Raw genomic sequence first — 14,961 nt, 5'->3', positions numbered from 1 at the left:
GTCTGTCCATCACTTCAGCAAATATGTTGGTAGAAAATGATATAGGGGATTGTCTTTTTTTTAATACCCTTTTTTGGATACAAAGGGCCCCAAAATGTACCAATAAAATATCCTCCACACCACTGCACCAACACCAGACCAGACAACGTTTTTCGAATCTTGAATTGTATCCTTAGTTTCCTGTTCTTAGCTGACAGGAGTGGCACCCGGTGTGTTCTTGTGCTGTAGCAGCCGATCAGTTTCAAGGTTTGTTGTGCGTTCAGACTTGCTCTTCTGCATACCTTGGTTGTAACGAGTGCTGATTTGAGTTACTGTTGCCTTCCTACAAACTTGAACCAGTCTGGCCATTCTCCGCTGACATCAACAAGGCATTTTCACTCAGAGAACTGCTTCTCACTGGATATTTTCTCTTTTTCAGCATCCTCTCTAAACCCTAGAGATGGTTGTGTGGGAAAATCCCAGCAGATCAGCAGTTTCTGAAATACTCAGACCAGCACATCTGGCACCAACAACCACATTCAAAGTCACTGAAATCACCTTTCTTCCCCATTTGGATGCACATTTTGAACTTCAGCATGCTGTTGTGGCTATGCCTGCATATCTAAATACATTAATTTGCTGGCATGTAATTGACTGATTAAATATTTGCATTAACAAGCAGTTGAATAATAATAAACACCTAATAAAGTGGCTGTTGAGTTTATAGACAGTTGAAAAGGAAAAACTTGATCATTACAAAGTTTGTCTGAGTGACAACTGTCATACTGTTATGAAGCATTTCCATCCCAGTGGCAGTGGCTTCTTCTAGGAAGCCATTCCATAGGGCACAATAGTGAAAATGATGTGAATCACATGCTATGGCCTTCACAGTCAGTGGACTATTTCGTACAGACGTGTATCAAAACCCTAAAGTAGCGAATATATTTTGGAAGACAAAACTCCATTAGAGTTCTAGAGAGTTGGAGAATTAAAGAATTAAAGTTGTGATAACAGAAAGGGGTGGCCCAGCTGAGAGATGAAATGATAACATAGTGACTTAAATTTGCAGTCTTTCTCATACCAAGCAGGAGACGACTTATCTAGTTGCAGAAAAAGTCTATGAAAGTGAGTCAGCAAATCTCTTGATTTCAGACCTGCCTCAGTAAACACTTTCCTGATGAGTTTATGGTCTCAGTCACTAAAGTCAGATAAAGACAGTGACTCTGGTTATTTTTTTAGGGTAGGTAAACCTTGTGATTGATGAGCTGTTACCACATGAGTGCGCAGTGTCCTTTGTTGTCTCATTCTGATTCACCCGTCACTCATCATTTCAAAGCACCAAGATGTAACGCCTCAAACCACAGCTCAAGGCTTTAAGACAGGCGGGGCCTCAGTAGCCAGTGTGTGATGCCACGGGTTCTGTGTCCATCTTGCATATACAGTCTATGGGTGCAGCACTTTATTAAGACACATGATGTATATATTTTTTTCCTTGTCTGCTGCTGTTCAGGTTGTATTTCTCACTGGTTGCTTCTGTTAAATAGGCCAGACAATTGGACTTGGCCAGCTGACAATGCTTGTAAAGATATGGGCCAGAGGTGGTGATGGTGAATAATGTCATGTGTGTACATGGAAATAGGAGTCCTCAGACTGAAATGAATAGTAAGCAACACAAAGAGAGTTTGCATGGAAGGTGCACAATGTCTTAATGAAAGGCACAATAGCCGTGTAATCAGCACGCAATACCAGTCTGAGCAGCATCGTGTAACATAAGATATGTGTCGACGTACAGTATTATGTAATTGCAGCTGCCGCGACTGTCGGCTAAGCACCGCACTGCCATTAACGTAACATATGCTCTGGTTTTCTTACAGAACTTTGCATCATTTCCACGTAGGCTGACAGTCTGACTTTTGACAGTGAACTTTGGCCCCCTTTGACGTGTTTTGCCAGGACCTGGCGTCTGGCAGACATATGAATCAGAAACAGTCAATGCACACGTGCAGCCAACTGGCAGGAAAAAAAAAAAAGGGATTGATTTTGACCCTTGGTGTTACTCTTCCTCTGATCTTTGACCTGCATTCTTTTCCTCCCTGTGTATGATGAGTCACTCCACCCCTCCCAGAGCTTTGCACTTTCAAACCAAGGCACACGCACACAGACTGGTCGGACCAGCTGCAGTGTCTCAGCCGTCGGTGTGTGAAGCATGTTGATGTCAGTACAGAGGAGCGCTCTCTGTCTCTTAGCTCAGTGGCCTCCTTGCCAGCTGTCCTTGTCTGGTCGGCAGTGACAAACTGTGTAGATGCTTCTTTCTTTTTTTTTTCTTTTTTCTCTTCTTTTATTTTGCCCTTTTACTCAGTTTTTGTCAGCCTCTCTTTCATTTGCCTGCCCGCCCCAGCTCTGCTACGCATTCACTGCTTGTCTTAAGTTCAGTAGGACAGCGTGGTTCCTTTGAGAGCCAGGAATGCTGGCAGGCTGGCCGATTAATGGAAAATGGAGGGGAGAGGAGCTGCACTGACTCTCAGAGCTTTTTAACGTGTGCTACTAGCCCCGAAACGTAATTGTGAGGGATTCCCAGCATCTGAATAGTTGCCAGACATGACCTAGATGTTTTTGAGTGGCCTTGGAAAAATATACTTTGCCAACCCAACTTTAAATTAGGATGAGGAGTAACTACCTTCATAATAAAAGCCTGGCTTTAACTTGAAAACACGCTGCTGTAGATGCGTTATGCATCTCATGTAGACTGAATCTCAGCTCACAGAAATTACATTATTATGGTAGAAGATTTGAGAAATTCGTGGAGCAAGAAACGTCCACAGCAGTTTTCTTTGATCAGCACAAGTGGGCTAATTTGTTCTGTGACGGGTGTTGACTCAACCAGACTGTGAATTATGTTCTGCTGCAGTGCTCTGCACTGCGCGTCTCTCTCGCTGTGCAGAGCTCTCGGCTTTTCTGGAGGAATCTCTTAAGTTTTTGAGTGAACAGGCCACATTTGTCAGTGCCAACAGCTTTTGAAGTGTCGCAGAAAATGATTCTTAAAGGTGTTGTAAAGGTATGTTTAAATGCTATCTGCACTGAGCAAGGCCTCAAAAGTTCAGAAAGCCACTCAACATTTTCTCTCTGCTTCTCAGAATAGCTCAGTTATTGCCACAGTTCAGCATTTCCTGAGTGGATACTGGATACTGGATCTGTGCCTGCACAAACTCTCTCTCACCCTGTGACTGTTCGGCACTGGTAGGGAGAAGAGGAAAGGATGGAGGCCGCTCTGCCGTAATGTCAGTGGAGTTCTGGGTAAAAAGAAATTAGGAATGATCGTAGTTGTGTTGAGTCAAAAACAAAGCTGAAAGTGAAACGAGTGGGGAGGAGCTAAGTCAGAGACGCTGCTTTGAGTTGAAGTCGATGACGCTCAGAGGGAAAAGAGGGGGGGGGTTGATGCAACTCGCCGTCCTTATACGGTCACATGCGGCCCTGGCATGGACACAGAGCCCAGTCAGGGAAAACATGCTCATTTAGAGCTTGCATAAACACACCGGCCCACAGCCCCTGCTCCCTCGGCCTCCCTCCAGTGCAGGCAGGGAAAAGGAAGGGGAGGAAAAGGAGAAGAACGCTGTGGAATTTGAGAGGGAGTGCGTTGATGAATTCCTGAGCTTTCAGTGCATGGAGAGATTGAGTGTGCATATGAGGGAATGAGATGCTGGCAGTTCAGAAGTTCCTCTGCCTTAAGGGCATCTTAAAAAAAAAAAAAAACCCACCAAAACAACAACCAGAAACATTAAGCTGTATGAAAAGTTTTCAATTTTTTTTAAAAGCTCCAATAAATCCATCGATCAGAGTCCCATAAGACAGAACCCTACAGTTTTCAGTCAACACTACATCCCTATAAGGAATAATGACTATTGGAACTCAGAAAGCCACCTTGTTATAAATGTGTTCAGTTAAAGGGTAAATTTGTCTTATCTTACTGCCCCAGGTGATAACTATGATGTATGTGCCATCTGTCTGGATGAATATGAAGAGGGAGATAAACTCAGAGTCCTGCCGTGTTCTCATGGTGAGTGTCAACTCCTCTTCAGTGCTTTGCTCAGAATAACTACGGGTCACACTGACAAAGGCCAGCCAGTCAGCTTCTTGAAGGTTTATTTTGTTAGGATTGTTTTTATTTTATCTAGTAGATAACAAGGATCCATTATCTTATTCTTGTACTTTAACCTTTACTGCGATAAACATCAAAGTCTGGTTTCCATAAACAGGATGTCCTTTGTGTTCTCAGCCTACCACAGTAAGTGCGTGGACCCCTGGCTGACCAAGACTAAGAAGACGTGTCCGGTGTGCAAGCAGAAGGTGGTGCCCTCGCAGGGCGACTCAGACTCTGATTCAGAGGAGGGGGACAGCGGCCCTGAGAACGAGGAGGTATCAGAGAGCACCCCGCTGCTGCGCTCCCTGGCTTCCACCAGCGCTCACTCCTTCGGCACCATGTCCGGGGCGTCACGCTCCGAGCACGACCAGGAATCCTCGGAGTACGAGGACGACGAGCTGGACAGCAGCGACAGCGAGGAGGTGACTGTGGAGACCGTGGTGGTGCAGATGCAGCAGCCGTGCTCTGAAGGCCACGAGCACGACCTGCCCCGAGCTTGACCGACGTGTCCCCCGGCCTGATCCCGATAGGTCGCTGTAACCCCGCCCTGCCCAACCTCACAGGTGCAGAGACTTTTGTTGGGGCACAATGCAGATTCATCCCAGTTCTTCTGTCACTGCTTACAATACATTGTAATTTCCTTCTTATAAAATACAAATCTTAAGTTTTATCATGATTATGGACAAAGCTTCAGTCTGCATATCTTTGGCGCTGCTTGGCAGATTTGACCAGACTGATGTACAGTAGGCTGCTATACTGTACTCTTATTTAGACATAAAAAGATTACACACAAGCGGAAGAGTCCAAAGGTCCCAGACACACGATCCCGCTTGACACAAAGATCAATAAATGTACTTTGTATATAAATATAGATCACAAATGATACCTTGCATTATTGTATATACATGTCTATGCTACAGTGACACAGGTTGGACCACTATGCAGCATTTGTTTTGTAAAATTAGCATTAAGTACAGAAAGATTTAAAGCCACAGCAATATGGTTTGCCAATTTATTTCTATTTTTCTTTTTTGAAGGAGCCTCTGTGCTCCCGTGTTTTGTGCCACAGTTTGTCACAGAGGTTCACACCAAGAGAAACTTGAGTCAAACCGGGGGGGGGGTGCTCTCCATGTGGCATCACATGAAGCTGTGGGTTTCACCAATTCAGATTGTGAAAACTGTCCATTGCCTGTGGTGAACTTCAGTTCATTTAATTCAAGCAGTTACTGTTCAGTAGGCCTCGTGGTGCACTCTCAACTGATATTTTTAATATTGTTTGTAGTAAATTAAATGTCTCTTTCCGTAACATGCTTGATTTTTCTTGATAAATCCTGTTGCCTTTTCATTTCATGCATTTTTTGTTTTGTTTTCCTACTCATACACATCTCTGTACAAATTCACTTCAATAAAACATCTGACAAAGAAACTTGAGCGTGTGACTGATTTACTTTTGCGTCAATCACTGAAAACCATGCTGCAATTTTAGGTTTCTCTAACACTTGACTGCCATTTCTAGTGCAGGTATAATAGTCCAGCGACCTTATTATCTGATAAAAATCAGCCAGTTAAGTCTGACATGGCTCATTAGGCAAGTGGAAGTAAAGGGGCTCTTACACTTTTGTCAAATATCAGTAATGTCTTTGTTAATGAGTGCAATTTTACATCTACACACTAGATTAGGTTATTCCAGGGTGGCCTAGTAGTTGAGGCTTATAACATGAGCCACAACATCCCATCATTTGTGTCCGGCTGATTTGGGCAATCTTTGGTCCTCTGTCGCTCTCCCTTATTTCCAGTTTACGCTTTCCTTTCCCAACCCATGAACACTTAAAATCAGTCCATTCAGTAGCTGTCCTGAAGCTTCCCAATATTTGCATTATGGTTTTTCTGAGCACTGAATGGGCCTTTGGTTTAAAAGATTTTTTTTTTTTTAAATCTTTGAGTTAAAGATTAGATACAATTGGAAGGCCACAAAGAGTTGATGGACCTTGAACATTGTAATAAAGCAATCAAAAGCTGTCCACTGATGAAGACCAAGTGTCATATCTGAAAGCTCCACAACAGCTACTGGACAGTAAGACCTGCAGTTAGCTCCTCAGTGTGAAGGAATTGTGATCAGAGCTCGTCCTGAACATGAGTACCACTGATCTCCTGAAAAAGAGCATTCAGGTCAACAGAAGACAGTAAACTCAATCTGGTTGGAATAAATTTATTTGATCTGTCTGTAAACAAGGTGATAAATCAATTTATGGCATTTCTTGGTTTTATGCATATGAAATCAGATGCATTAAAAAGACTGTATCCCAGATGTAAAGAAAAAAAAAAGTGGCAAGGAAGGGAAATGAACAGATCGGCAAACAGGACTTTAAACAGTTTTTTTTTTTCTCTCCTTTTTGATGAGTACACATCCCACAAGGCCTAAACAGTGGAGCTGAAGCTAGAAAAATAAAGAAAAAGTGCCAATGAAATGACCCCCTTAGTGGACAGTGGGTAAAAATCCATTTTACAACAGCAACAGATCTCTCTACGTTATGGCACAGGATACATAGGTTCTGCAGTTAAGTTTCGACAAGACAACCATGAGCGTCTTTGTTCCAACTAATCCCATCTCCCATTAAGAGTCATTTCTACTTTTATTTATCATTTATTCCCCCCACTTGGACGTTAGCAGTGCTGAGTGTGGACAGTCTGATTCCCCAGAGCTCAGTTGACTACAGAGAAAGCAATTTATTCCACAGTTTTGTAGTTGTCAACACAGCATTGGGTTGCTGAAAAGCAGTTGTTTTTTCTAAATGGTAAAGAGGGAAAAAACAAAAAAAAAAAACAAAACAACAAAACAATTTCCTTCATAAACTCCCACCCTTACCTCCACTGAGGCCTTTTTTTTTTTTTTTTTTTTTTTTTTAAACTTCAGTACTTGAGTCTGGTTAGTGATTTAGAGCAAGTGTATAAATACCCGAGCTTTGACTATACTTGGTCCTATATAAAGAAAAGGAAAAATAAAATAAAACTGGACACACTCTATATCTTATACGCTGATATCTTACTGTCCAAAAAATGGCAGCCTTTAAAAAAAAAAAAAAAAAAAAAAGTATATATTACAGGAGCTGGCAAAGAAAAATATTAAGTGCCTGAGCCATTGTTACCGTGGAATGTCCGTGGGTTTTCGTGTAGTCGGGGAGGGTGTGATGCCGGGAGGAGAGGCTACCAAGCATCCTCCATCACCTTTGGAAGGACAGAGGTGATCACAAAAGTCCTCAACGGGATCCTTTCATACAATCCACTGTAAGCTCGAGATGATCTATTTTATTTGGAGGGGGGGGGGGGTGATCTCACTAAGATCAAACAGTGATGCCCCAGAGTATCCTCACATTGACTAACAAAAAACGGAGGGGGAAAAAAAAAAAAAAAAAAAAAAATAACGGATTAGGAGGTGAATCTGACAGGAGAGGAGGTGGAGTGGCGAGTAGTGTTTGTCCAGTGAGGTTCATAGTGTTGCTTGATTTGAACAGAGCACGGGGTGGGGTGGAGGAAGTGAAAATTTGGCAAGAGGGACAGTTTGGAAGATTGGGGTGGGTGTGTAGTGGTGAATGCGAGAGGGAAACGACAATGGTCCGAGATATGCGCGCAGTCTCCCCTCCCGGGTGTGGGGGGAAAATGATAGAGGAAGACATGACGAGCTTTGTTAATGCTCAAGTGCTCCAAAGGCATCGACTGCTCAGGGAGGGAGTGTGTATGATCGGGATTAAGTGATTGGCGCTGACATGGACAAAAAAAATAATATAAGCCTCAAATTAACGCTATAGCCTTAACTGTCTGAGTGTTTAGCGAGAATTTTTTTTGCTGGTCTTTAAGTACAAATTTGTCATGACATCCTGTTAGCAACATGCTCATCTTTGCTATGGATCAACTCAAGAGTGCTTAGAGGGGTATTAAGAGTACACAGAGCAAGTGCTTTGAGGGTAAAAGGGGTTGTGGGGGGTGTTAGGGGAATGACACAAAAAGAAAAAGGAAAAAAAAAAAAAAAAAAAAAAAAAAAGAGGGAGAACAAATGGGGAGAAGAGAAGGCAGAAAAACAAAACTACAAACTAGGACTGGAAGTAGTGTGAAATGCAACAGGGTGGTAAGGGTGAGCTGCTAGGTAGCTGGGTACAGGCTGCTTTAGTATCCGGACTTCCTCAGGTAATCAGCCATGTGAAATGCTTTCTTGTTGAGCTGCCCTCCATGGATACCTTCCTTCCCCATGACAATAACCAATGCTGGAGTACACAAAGGAAAAAAAACAAAATAATATGAACAGGCATGTTGATTGCAGGGCAGGAAAAGAAAACACTTATGCTATCTTGGCCAAATATGGGGCTACATTGTTGTGGGGCAGAGCTCGAAACCTGCACTGTTACAAACGCTCCTGGGGTTGTTTAAAAGGGACCAATCAGGGACACGGAGGGGGGGGGAGGGAGGGAGGCGGAACATGGGCTGGACAGTAGATTGGTTTTGTTTGTTTGTTTTCCCCCCCAAGTTTTGTGGTTTTTTTTGTGTGTTTTCCTTTATTTGTTTTATCCCCTCTCCTTCAACTACACTGCATAAGCTACATCAAAACTAAAACTAAAACCCTGAATCCCTCAAGTATTTTGCCATCGAGTATGCCTTCTTATTCAATCCTCCTCCATGGACCCCTTCTTTGCCCATTACCAAGACCAAGACTGAAAGAAAAGAGACGGAGAAGGAACATTTAGAGAAGGTGTGGAGATCACACAGTGAAAAGAGAAGAGCACAGAGCTAAAGCAGCAGGCAGATGAGACGGCTACAAAGGAAGACAATGGCACAGAAAGCAGAGCCGGGCCTTCACTCCGAAGGCTGTGCAGAGCTCTAACGTTCATTTTCTTATCAGTGCTGCTGGTGGCGACATGTCACGTCACAGTTGGGAAGACAGAGTGAGTGCAACAGGAGAATAAATGTGAAAGATGCATGCAAAGCCTTTTGTCAGATCTGTGATGCCCAAACAAGCAGAAGCACAGAGCTGCAGTTAGTCCACTGAAATACCTGCAAACTGCTACAGAGACTGAATGCATTGTTTATACTTTCATAAACTAAGATGGAACGGCCTTCCCAGCATGCTGTTTTAACTGGAGCTAAAAACTAGATCCAGGCTACACCATACTTTACATAAGACCAGCTTTATGCCACTAAAAGTGGACCCCAGCACAAACTCACTTGTCAGTGTAAAAATGTGATGCAGGGAAATTGTGATGTTTATCTTTCAATTTTTTCTTTTTTCATTTTGGTGGTGGTGGGGAGCTTTTCCGAAAGCAGTGATGTAAAACATCTAGTCAATACATTTTAGCTACCTGATGGGAGGCAGTCTTCTGTGCCCATTTTAGTTACATTAGTAAAACATCCAAACAATACCTGCTGATTGGCTAACAGGGTGATGCACAGGAACAAAACTAACAGCCTAGCATTTCAGGCATGTTTCTGCTCCTATCACACTTCACTGCAGTCTACTTTAAAATATTAGTTTTATCTGTCGATATGCGCCGTGACAGCAGCAAATAAGAAAGTGAAGCTCGTGACTATAGACCATCACTAATGCAGCACACATGCAGCAGCATGCTTGGAATACCTCTCCTCAATACATGTAAAAATCCTTAAGTGCCCATTTTGCTAGGACAGAGTGGAAGCATGTGAGTGGGAAACAGATTGTGACTACAAAGGTAAAGGGGTGTGTTAACCAGGAAGGAGGAAGATGCATGCAGTCCAGGAAAGTCTCAGGAAATCCTGACCCTGAAAGTGAGCCCAGAGCACTGCAGATGCAGTCTCACCTGTAAGCTGGAGCACCTTTTGGCAAGATTTGGGGAGGACAGGGCATTGGGGCCCACACAGGTGACATGTAAACCAACAACTCTCAGGCAAGTCCTTAATGACTTAACTTCAGTTTACTAAAGCATTATCAAGTTTGTGACCCAACAGATTGAACAGTTTCACACTTATATTTAGCTTTTTAAGATGTTATGGATTTATACGGATTTTTATACATCTTAAATCTGGATTAAAGTACACACGGAAACCTTTCAGTTCAAACATTTGCTTTGAGCACTTCATTTAAAAGCTTAATTTAGATAAGCAGTCCACAGGTGTGCTCACAGGTGAACTAGTCCTAGCAGACAAAAGGACAATCTGAGGAGCACAGAGCCTTCAATGGTCACATTTAGGGCTGAACTGCAGAGCTTTGAATTTCCTCTAGTTTTAACCATTTCCACAAAGATATAATACTGCTTAATCATAATCGTTATTTGTGGCAGTGGTGAGAAATTCTGAATAAAATGGATAAGCAAAATTATTACATTCACATACAAGGACTAATAATTGAATCAAAAAGGTAAACAGACACACAGATACTTGACTAAAGGGAGAAAACAGACACCTGTAATAGCTGACTGATTTGATCATTTGTAAGCTATAAACTATACTAATTAAACTGAAATACAACTATGGCTGGGAAAAGATAGATAACATTTATATCTTTTTTATAAGAAAATCTGTATCAACCTCTGAATATGAACTTGTTCCTCAGTTACAACAAACTGAATATGCATTTCTACATGTAGCCCTTTGCTGAGATGCACTTGCTCCCCATTATCGGCTGTCACTGAAAGCAATATCCAGACATTTTACACCCATCTGTCATATATTGAGGAAAGGTGCAGTCAACATCTACCCCACATGCTTTCACAACATGGATTTTTAAAAAAAAAAAAAAAGAAAAAAAGAAGAAAAAAAAAAGAAAAAAACAAAGCTAAACTAATGACACTATATCAAAGCAGTTTACTGTGTGACTACTCAGATTTATGCTGCCAACAACAGTACATGTGATGCTTACCTTTGGCTGCTCTGCCTACAGAAACATTGTATGTGGGCTCTCCTCCTTGACTCTTTGTTCGGATGTCCATTGTCCAGTCGCCGTCAATTTGGATGCTGTCTCTGATTACGGAGCACTTTTTGTTGCCCAGGGTCAGCCCACTGGTGAAGAATCCCTCTCGGTCCTTTCCTACTAACACGTCAATTTCTTCAGGCTAGGAAAAAGCACAAACATCAGGAAGTCAGGTACTGTTTATGTGCAGAGACTCCAGGGTTTCTCCATCATTGCTCATAAACACAATTTAAACACATTTATTGCGCCATAATGTGGGTGCTGTGAAGTATCGAGTTTGAGCAAGGGCTACACAAACAATTTAATGAGGTATGCACACATTGTGAAACCCTGGGCTGACACCAGCGTTTAAAATAACTTGGCTGATGGCAGCAGTGTCCAGTGTTTTTCTGTTGTTTATCCATCAAATTTTAATGGCATTTTTAGGATGGTTTCAATATGTGCAAAATACTAAGACTTTTATAAACAGGGAAGTTACTCATTTATAAAGATTAGCATTTCCCCCAACACAAGAGGATCAGCCAAACTCTTCTTTTACACATCAGCATCACAACTGCTCTGCCTTCTCTCAGCTTAGAATTTGCTTTTCCTGTACAACAGAAACACTGGTGTTAAAAGTGCTGCGACTCCCAGCTATTGCTTAATTTATTGGGAAACATACTGTGAATGATCCCTTTGGAATTTACTGAATTAAAATAGTTTTAATGATTAATGCACATGTATGCCCAACTCTAGTCTGTCAAAGCCTTATGCTCAGAACTTGCATTCGTGTTTAATCTGCCATTTTTAAAATTACAAGGAGGTAGAATTGGAATAATTTAAACAGTTAAATTTATGTTATTGCCACTAGTGCACAAAATGTGACTCAATTTACACACAAAATGTCTACAGATGATTGGCTGCAGGTGTCTGATGATTTCCCTTGATCCATACAAGCATCGTTACTGTGGTTTTCCGCCTGTATTGACAGGAACAGCATTTTTGAAAGTTCCCCTCTCCATAATCTTGCTTGTAATCTTTACAGTTTAGAAAAAAAGCTTACACTTCAGTAATTTGGTCATTTAAAATACATGATACTGTAGTTTTTCTTCACCCCCACCCAACTTGACAAAACTTCTCAAATGACACCATTTTATTAATGTTTACATATATAATTATTTGAAGTGTGTCGTGGATTTTATTGGTCAGCTTAGCACAGAGGGCAGTGTTTGTACTCTGATAAAGACAGACCATCCAGCCCAGGGCAGAAAGCACATGGTCTGGTCTCCTCTATGCTACCGGTGTAAGGGGCCTGAAACCTCAGACCTACTGCAGTGCCAAAAGGATTACGCTGCTAATATTGCACGATTGGAGACAAGTTTTTTTTTTTTTTATTAAATCCGAGACAGTGTAAAAATAAATAAACATACTGCGAAAACTGCGTTTATTTGGAGCAAAGTGCATAACAAAAGGCGTTGCCCCCTAACTCCAGAAGTGCAGAGTCATGGCACACAGTGAGGAAGGAAAAACGGCAAACTGAAAGGACTTCCACCGGCCAAGACAACGTTAGCATAGCCCGGGCTTGGTTTTCTAACTAATCGCTTCAACTGGGAATCAAAGTCGCTATACCCACATGAAACCAAACCTACAGCATTACATCCTGCGATAACTTGCTGTATTCATGAAAAGGGACTCCAATTATACAAATTTAGTCAACGGCCATGCTGGTTGAAAACCAGCAAAACAGCTGAGGCTTGTTTTACAGCTGAAGTCCATTTATGAAGCTGCTGTATTTAAGGAGAACGCTGCCGTCCTTTAGCCGAGTGGACACTCCCAGTTAACCCCAGATAACAGCAGCATACTGGTCCACAGTTTACCACATGGGAGGGTTTTCCTTTTATAGCGGCAAGCTAGAAACTGTTAAAGTTTCGTTACATCCACGTTATAACCGCAGGAATCCCGATTAGAAACGAAGATGACCGGCAAAATAAATTTAACGGACAAAATGGAGGAGGAAAGAAAACTCCGAATTTGCCCGATTAGCAAGTTTACTTTCTAGTGAATGGGATCTATGTGTTGTAAAAATAACGCATCAGACGCACGCCGTCCAGAACAGGCGCCATTAAAGCTGCTATTAAAATAATTAAAAAAAAAAAAAAGAACCGAGGCCAGACGTCTCGGTTAGCTTCCATGAACAAAAATGAATAAGAAACTGGCAGCGTGTCCGCCATCTTGGAAAAATGATGGGCGGTAGCGGTGGAGAAATTCACAGAAGCCGGATAAGAAAAATGAAGAGGACCAACTGCACGCCAGTACGTAAAGAATGCGTGCGAGCGCAACGAACGCTACGCAGTTACCGTTAGCGAGTAATGACCGGGAGCGGGGGGGGGGAAGAAAGCAATGACTGGGAATTGGAGAGGGCGGGGGGATGACCGGCCTGATTTGAGCTAACCGTGTAGTTCGCTATTCAGCGGTCTGCATGGAAATACTTATGGTAGTCGGTTTTGCTAAACAACCGATTAATTGAGGATGCAGTTTTTTTTTATAGGTTAGCTGTTTAAAATAAAAAATACAATTATTTAAATATATTAATATAGCTTTTCCGACACGGCTAGTTACCGCTAGCTGCTAAGTTAGCTTCTTTAGCTCGAGTTCGCGGCACCGCTGGTCACTAGCCTGGGTTATCTCAGGCGCTGCACGCGCTATTTCTAAAGAAAATAAATAAATAAAAATAATAATAGGTCTAAAAAGTGGTTTAAACGTTAAGACTGCAGACATACAAAAACATGGCAAATGTAGGCGACAGGTTGAAAAGCGCATACGTGCTAGTGGATCTTGTGTGAGACCACCGGATACCATGTGTACCCACACTGGTCGCTTATCCTCATTCAACAAGGCCTGGCATGCAGACAAAACGCAGAAGAGACGCGCAAAAATGTGCATTATCCTCCCACACAGCTACAAATACCGACACAAAGCGCATACTTACCGTTATGTTGGCAAAGATACCGCCGAGAAATGATGCCCAGACGTATTTGGCGTCTGTATACCCAACAATGGCCGCGTCCTGGCAGCTGCCATCGGCCATCAGGTTGTCCACGTAGCTTTGCCAGGACATGTTTGTGAAATTAGTTCTAAGGTGTAAAAAGTAAGCTGAGTCAAGTTAGGTGACGGTCGCCTCTTGAACGACGAAGAAAATGTGAGAAAGCTGTATTTATCGGTGGTTAAACGGGCCTCCAGCAAGCAAAACCCCCCCGGCTCCGTTACGTCCCGGCTTTCTTCTGGTCTAGGCAACGAAGAGGAGCCGGTGCAACCGGACAGGCGCTTGGGTGTAGTCCCGACTAAATCACTCCGCCTGAGTCGTTGTTCGCCTTTCTCCCCATTGTATAATATAGTAAGTGGCGGACGGATATCGTGGTTCGTCACAAGCGCAATAAGGAAGACTGTATTTTTCTTAGCTGCATCAAAGATTTAACCAGTCGTCAGATTTTGAAGGGCTTAAACTTGTTATTAAAACGCAAGTGCACATTTGCTGAGTGAAATTATAATGGTTTTCAGGCTTTTAAAAAGTTTAGACTATGTTTTCAATCTATTTTTAAACAGTTTCTTTTTGTTGTTTTTTTTTTTTCTTTTTACGTTTCGTTGATCATTTAAGTCACGCTGGCTTCCACCTATTATTTAAATGCAAAATTCCCGGTGGTTTATATTCATATCACAATAAAATGTTATAGTTTTTGATTTGATTTTGTGATAGCTATACAGTCCAGTTTCATCAGTTAAGAAAATTTTCATGGACACAGTTACCATATACAGAAAGAAGCACCCACAAAAGGTCACAGATTTATCCCAGGTGAAAACACAGAGCGGATAACTGCATATTATTTCATGGTTTAAGCTCCTGGGATGATCGCGGATTCATAGTATGAGTAGGGCA

General features: G+C 42.2%; 2 protein-coding genes across 3 annotated transcripts in view; one reads left to right on the top strand and one right to left on the bottom strand.

The window, feature by feature from the left end:
- Positions 1-5,543, top strand: part of rnf13 (ring finger protein 13) — a 39,221-nt gene extending 33,678 nt beyond the window's left edge. Inside the window, exons 9-10 of the mRNA XM_030727817.1 lie at positions 3,953-4,033; positions 4,253-5,543. Coding sequence (XP_030583677.1) covers positions 3,953-4,033; positions 4,253-4,617 — 446 coding nt within the window. The 3' untranslated portion in view covers positions 4,618-5,543. The remainder of the gene's footprint in view (positions 1-3,952; positions 4,034-4,252) is intronic.
- Positions 5,544-6,310: 767 nt separating this feature from the next.
- On the bottom strand, positions 6,311-14,375 carry LOC115779049 (profilin-2). Of its 2 annotated transcripts, none has more exons than XM_030727492.1 (3): positions 14,017-14,373; positions 10,998-11,190; positions 6,311-8,376 (listed from the first exon to the last, which is right to left on the bottom strand). In XM_030727492.1, the coding sequence occupies exons 1-3, from the start codon at positions 14,143-14,145 to the stop codon at positions 8,279-8,281; spliced, it is 420 nt and encodes a 139-aa protein (XP_030583352.1). In that variant the 5' UTR covers positions 14,146-14,373; the 3' UTR covers positions 6,311-8,278. The 2 variants fall into 2 exon arrangements, with proteins under 2 accessions (XP_030583352.1, XP_030583353.1); XM_030727493.1 differs by lacking the exon at positions 6,311-8,376 and adding an exon at positions 8,441-8,820 and having other exon boundaries at positions 14,017-14,375.
- Between the last annotated feature and the right edge of the window lie 586 nt (positions 14,376-14,961).

This window comes from Archocentrus centrarchus, chromosome 4 (assembly GCF_007364275.1).
Source record: "Archocentrus centrarchus isolate MPI-CPG fArcCen1 chromosome 4, fArcCen1, whole genome shotgun sequence".
Taxonomy (NCBI): domain Eukaryota; kingdom Metazoa; phylum Chordata; class Actinopteri; order Cichliformes; family Cichlidae; genus Archocentrus; species Archocentrus centrarchus.
This window is presented reverse-complemented; position numbering and strand designations above follow the sequence as displayed.

Coding starts and splice junctions, on each gene's coding strand:
- LOC115779049 (XM_030727493.1), bottom strand. CDS start 14,145: ATGTCCTGGCAAAGCTACGTGGACAACCTGATGGCCGATGGCAGCTGC. Junction 11,191..14,016: donor GTATCTTTGCCAACATAACG/GTAAGTATGCGC, acceptor GCTTTTTCCTAG/CCTGAAGAAATTGACGTGTT. Junction 8,821..10,997: donor TGTAGGCAGAGCAGCCAAAG/GTAAGCATCACA, acceptor CTTTTCTTTCAG/TCTTGGTCTTGGTAATGGGC.